Below are 6,083 nucleotides of genomic sequence, written 5' to 3'. Positions count from 1 at the left end.
CCATTGAATGCATATGGGACTTTGGAGGAGTTCCTATCCGCAACAGAAAAAAAGCAAATTTTGTTTTCAGATTGTTATCAATAACGTATTTATATCAAAAATTGTTATTAAAATATTTTCAAAATTCGCTGTTATTAAGTTGTTATTGAAACTAACAAAACATGTTATTAAACAGGTCTTCCAGGAACATTTTTTTGTTATAATATTTGTTATTTTGCCGCTTATGACAGACAAGTTTATAACAGGATATGTTATGTAAATAACATGAAAATAACTCTTTCCGCTACTCAGTTATTTTTCCAAAATAACACATTTCATTATGCTGTTGCTATTCTCGTCTGCTCGGGTATTGTTGATGTTGAGGACTACACAATTTTAAGAAATGATCGAAAATATGGTCGTGGTGGAGGAATCTGTGTTTATTTCAAAAAAGGTGTTAGTTGCAAACAAATTTCAGCTTCCGAACTAATAATAGGTGTAGGAGACTTGAACCGTACTGAATATTTATTTGTTGAAGTTTGTATTGGTCAAGTTAAATTTCTCTTGGGTGTAATTTATTGTCCTCCAGGAGTTGATTGCTCATCTGTATTAGAACAAAAGATGGCCGAATTATCATTGAATTACACGAACATAGTTTTGTTAGGCGATTTCAATACCAATCTTAAGAAAAGCTGTCCTAGAACAAGTCGTTTTTAAGATGTCTTATCAAATTACGGTGTTTTTTGTGTAAACAGCTTGCCCACGCATTTTTACCAAGGGGGTAGTTCGTTAATTGTTCGCGAACATACGCTCCAAACGACGGCGGCAGCATGGTCAGCTGCGCATCCAACACCAACCATCGCATCGGAACCGTCATCGATGATCGTCACGAAGCACGCGCACTCACCCGAGCCGACGGGACAGCAGCGACCAGCAGCGAGAGGGTGAGTGCCGTGAGAGCCAGCCGTGAGAGCAGCAGCGAACGCCGCCGCCGTGGCCGTCATCATCATCATCGACGCTTATCGCCCTGCAGCCAATGTGATGATGGTTTGTTCCACACACGTCGCGTGGGTTCTATGCGCGCGTAGAGCTTTCCACGTGTTTCCAGAACAGTGGAACAACAGTATATAAGTGCGCACCCTTTTGCGCAGACAGTCAGTTGTAATCCGAAAGTGACAAGTGATAAGCGTTCGCGTGGCTTAAACAACGCGAAGTGAAATTAGCCAAATAAAAGTGAAGTGTAAATAGTAATAGAGAAAGAGAATAAAGTATCAAGTGTAGTGTTAAAGTGATCCGGTATTTGAACCCTCCCAGTCCGAAATTCCCGTTCTCTTTCCGTTGTGCTATACCCATTACAGTCCAGTGTTCTACGCCTAAAACTCTTGTGTTCATTGCCGAACACAATTTGGTCCTTCGAACCGGATAACGATCCGGTAGTGTGTGAAAGCGTTCCGCGTGGCTTGAACAACGCGGTAGTGTGTCGTTTAAAAAGCGTGCCGCGTGGCTTCGACAGCGCGGTAGTGCGTAGTTTCAGAAGCGTGCACGTGGCTTCAACAGCGTGCTGTGCAGTGCAAAGCGTGGACGTGGCTTCGACAACGTGCGTATCCGTGTCGGTCCGCGAGAGTAAACCGCATCGTCGCGTTGTGACTTAATCCGTCGTTCCGGAATTCGTGTGGTGTCGATTCCATCCGGTCCGACAAGCGCGTCGATTTTCGTGGTATCCCGAGTGAGTCCACCGTCGCGTAGTGCTACCTTCCGTCACTCCGGACATTGTGTGGTAGTGTTCTACCCGTTGTGACAAGCGCGTCGGTTCCCAGCCAATAGGTGATTGATTCCGTCATCGCGTAGTGTTTTGTGTCCGTCGCTTCGGAATCTTCAAGTGATTTCCTCCGTCCGTGGCGACACACGCGTCGGGTCCAGTGATCGTGTTCAGTAAAGCGAAGCTCCAGTCTTCCGCCGTATTGTTGGGCATTGCATCCATCGCTTCGGATTCCGTGCTACCTTCCATCCGCTGTGTCAAGAGCAGCGAAATTCCTGTCTGCATTCCCGTTGCTGACCGTGAGGAACTCGATTAGGATGCCGCCCAAGAAAACACCAGTGAAGAAAGTTCTGGATCCAGCTGAGGACGGAGTACTGAGAGCACTGTTGCTCAACCGTGGAGCTGCTCAACGCAACGTTAGCAGAATTCAGACTATCCTGGAGCGAGCCGAAGCAGACAACGTCGAGCTAACCCCAGCCCAGATAAAAGTGTACCAACGAAGCGTCGAGAATGCCCACACCGAGTACACCCGATTCCATCAAGAGATCATCGCTCTGTCCGCGCAAGACGGACTTGAGGAGCAAGAAGAATGTTACCACAAGTTTTTGGACCTGTACGAGGAGGTGTCTGTGCTGCTTGAGAGCTGGAACGAGAAGTTAACTGTGCCCCCATCTCAGCAGTTACCATGTGTCACAAACCAACAACCGATCATCGTTCAGTCGCAGTCCTTCGGTGCTCCACTGCCAACCTTCGATGGTCATTATGAAGCATGGCCCCGCTTCAAAGCCATGTTTCAGGATCTGATGCAGCGCTCATCAGATTCGGACGCGGTGAAGCTATACCACCTGGAAAACTCCTTGAAAGGAGATGCCGCTGGTGTGATCGATCTGGAGACGTTGCAGGACAACGATTACCAGCGTGCATGGGACATCCTGGAGGGAAGGTTTGGCAACAAGCGACTTATCCTGGAATCGCACATTCTGGGCCTCCTAAATATGGAAAGGATGGCTAAGAAGTCGTCGAAGGATCTCCGGAGGCTCATCGATGAGTGTACTCGCCATGTGGAGAATCTCATCAAGCTTGGTCAACCACTTTCAGGGATGTCAGAGCTGATCGTGGTAACCGTGTTGAGTCGTGCGTTGGATGGTCAGACTCGTGAGCTATGGGAAGCTTCAATGGACCAGACGGAGCTTCCAGACTACGAGCAGACCATCGAATTCCTAAAGCAACGGTGCATCATTTTAGAGAGATGTGAGAATAGTACACCCACCGTGTCCCCGAACATCAGAGTATCCAACCAGAAGCCGCCTGCATCCAAGTTCGTGCCTTCCAGGACGTCGCATGCAGCGTTAGTAGTGTCGAAGTATGTGTGTGACTTCTGTGCCGGACAGCATCTAAATTTTAAGTGTTCCATGTTCCAGAAGTTGTCCGTGCATCAGCGCCATACCAGAGTGAAGGAGCTAAGTTTATGCTTCAATTGTCTAAGAAGGGGCCATCGGAGTTTAGCGTGTCCTAACGGCAAGTCGTGCATAAAGTGCTCTAAAAGGCATCACACGTTGCTTCATTTCGAGCGGAAGAGGACTCAAGCAAAGCGCACTGATACACAGAAACCTTCCGAAGCCAACCCAGTACCCGTAGCGATTCAGCACCCTGTGAAGTCATCGTGTTCCAGCAAAGTTTCTCCATCAACCAAACATGTGTTCCTGATGACGGCGATGGTTAACCTAACTTCGAATAACGGTCAAGTTCATCGTGTGCGTGCTCTATTGGACTCCGGATCACAGATCAACCTCATCGCCGACTCAGTAGTGCAAAGGATGAAGCTTCTGAAGTTTCCTGTGAACGTTCCAGTTGTTGGAGTCAATGGTACTAGATCCCAACTGCATCACAAGGTGGTGGTGCAAATGAGATCAAATTGTAGTGATTTTACCACCAACCTCGACTGTTACACAGTTCCTAAGGTGACGGATTCAACCCCAATGGTACCTGTGAGTATTGATTCCTGGAGTATACCACCCGGTATTCTGCTCGCAGATGATTCTTTCCATCGTCCCAGCGAGATAGAGATGTTGATTGGAGCTGAACTTTTTGCGGACATTCTGAAGCAAGGTCGGATCAAGCTCTCTGATCGCCTACCATCCCTGGTCGAAACAGAGTTTGGATGAACAGTGACCGGCCTGTATGACGATCAGGAAGGTGACAGCCCAGTATGTGCCCTAGCAAACAAACTACCAGACAAGGACATGCAACCAATGCCGGTTGGGAAGTCGAGGAAGAACGCCTTAGTAAGGACATCGCATCAGCAACAACCAACGACCATTGGAATTGGATCTGCGTTCCAACGGGCGGGAGTATGTTCGCGAACATACGCTCCAAACGACGGCGGCAGCATGGTCAGCTGCGCATCCAACACCAACCATCGCATCGGAACCGTCATCGATGATCGTCACGAAGCACGCGCACTCACCCGAGCCGACGGGACAGCAGCGACCAGCAGCGAGAGAGTGAGTGCCGTGAGAGCCAGCCGTGAGAGCAGCAGCGAACGCCGCCGCCGTGGCCGTCATCATCATCATCGACGCTTATCGCCCTGCAGCCAATGTGATGATGGTTTGTTCCACACACGTCGCGTGGGTTCTATGCGCGCGTAGAGCTTTCCACGTGTTTCCAGAACAGTATATAAGTGCGCACCCTTTTGCGCAGCCAGTCAGTTGTAATCCGAAAGTGACAAGTGATAAGCGTTCGCGTGGCTTAAGCAACGCGAAGTGAAATTAGCCAAATAAAAGAGAAGTGTAAATAGTAATAGAGAAAGAGAATAAAGTATCAAGTGCAGTGTTAAAGTGATCCGGTATTTGAACCCTCCCAGTCCGAAATTCCCGTTCTCTTTCCGCTGTGCTATACCCATTACAGTCCAGTGTTCTACGCCTAAAACTCTTGTGTTCATTGCCGAACATTAATTGATTTGTTGTTAACGAACAATTCAAATTTTGTTCTTAACTTTAACCAAGTGTCTGCTCCGGGGTTCTCACAACACGACATTATTTTTTCATCGCTCAACATTACTCGCATCCGTTCTGATCAGCCAAAACCGGTTAGAGATTATAATCGTATCGACCTTACTCGCCTTAGAAACGCCTTGGAGAATATTGATTGGTCGTTGCTGTATAGTATTACCGATTCCGATCTGGCTCTAGATTTTTTCAATAATATAATCATAGAACTTTATGAAAGTTTTGTACCACTACGCTTGTTAAAAGCTAAGTCAAATGCTCCATGGATGTCAAACGATATTATGAATGCTATTATAGTAAGAGATGTAGCTTATCGTCAATGGGTTCTCAGTAAAAGAGATTTTGATCGTGACCAGTACAAAAGGCTTCGCAATAAAGTTACCTGCATGATTAGTAAAGCCAAAACCGACTATCTTACTACAAACTTAGAATCTACGTCGTCTAGTAAGGAAATGTGGAGAAAATTGAAGAAGTTAAATGTTACTGCCTCGAGGAACAATGCTGAATTCTGCAATACTAGTAATGAAATTAATTCTTTCTTTAGTGGCAACTTTACGCATGAAACTGACTTTCATTCCACCGATGAACTCCAATGGTTTCCAATTTATTACTAGTAGTGAGCTGGAAGTTTCATCTGCAATCTTCTCTGTATCATCGAACGCAGTTGGAGTAGATGGTGTATCTTTGAGGTTCATCAAAATGATTATGCCATTTGTTATTACTCCTATAACCTATCTTTTTAACTTATTCGTTTCTACTTCCAAATTCCCTAGAGCATGGAAAACTGCCAAGGTTTTACCGATTCGTAAAAAACCGTTTGGAAATAGTTTAGATAATCTTCGACCAATCAGCATATTATGTTCACTTTCGAAAGCTTTTGAAAAGATTTTGAAATCACAAATTCAGGACTATATTAAACGGTTTGACCTTTTGAGTCCGTACCAGTCCGGATTTCGAACAGGGCGCAGTACTACAACAGCTTTACTGAAGGTTCACGATGACATTCATCAAACCATTGATAAAAAAGGTGTAGCATTTTTACTCCTCATTGATTTCTCTAAAGCCTTCGACAGGGTCCCACATGTAAAGCTGTTGAATAAACTTTCGAGTCATTTTAACTTCCACCGTGATTCTGTGGCATTAATAAAATCATACTTGAACTTACGAACTCAAGTGGTGGAAGCCAACGGTACTCTTTCTGGACCAATCACTATTCTGTCAGGTGTACCCCAGGGATCTGTGTTAGGTCCTTTACTGTTTTCATTATACATAAATGATCTTCCTTCAGTTTTGAAATGTTGTTTGATACACATGTTTGCGGATGATGTACAACTTTA

At 45.7% G+C, this 6,083-nt stretch overlaps 1 protein-coding gene across 1 annotated transcript; it reads left to right on the top strand.

The window, feature by feature from the left end:
• Positions 1–1,332: 1,332 nt before the first annotated feature.
• LOC134287050 (uncharacterized) lies at positions 1,333–3,907 on the top strand. Its single transcript, XM_062848763.1, has 2 exons — positions 1,333–1,696; positions 1,860–3,907. The coding sequence occupies exon 2, from the start codon at positions 2,056–2,058 to the stop codon at positions 3,901–3,903; it is 1,848 nt and encodes a 615-aa protein (XP_062704747.1). The 5' UTR covers positions 1,333–1,696; positions 1,860–2,055; the 3' UTR covers positions 3,904–3,907.
• The last annotated feature ends 2,176 nt before the right edge of the window (positions 3,908–6,083 follow it).

This window comes from Aedes albopictus, chromosome 1, assembly GCF_035046485.1.
Source record: "Aedes albopictus strain Foshan chromosome 1, AalbF5, whole genome shotgun sequence".
Classification (NCBI taxonomy): Eukaryota; Metazoa; Arthropoda; class Insecta; order Diptera; family Culicidae; genus Aedes; species Aedes albopictus.
The sequence above is the reverse complement of the archived record's forward strand: the minus strand, read 5'-3'. Positions and strand labels throughout refer to the sequence as shown.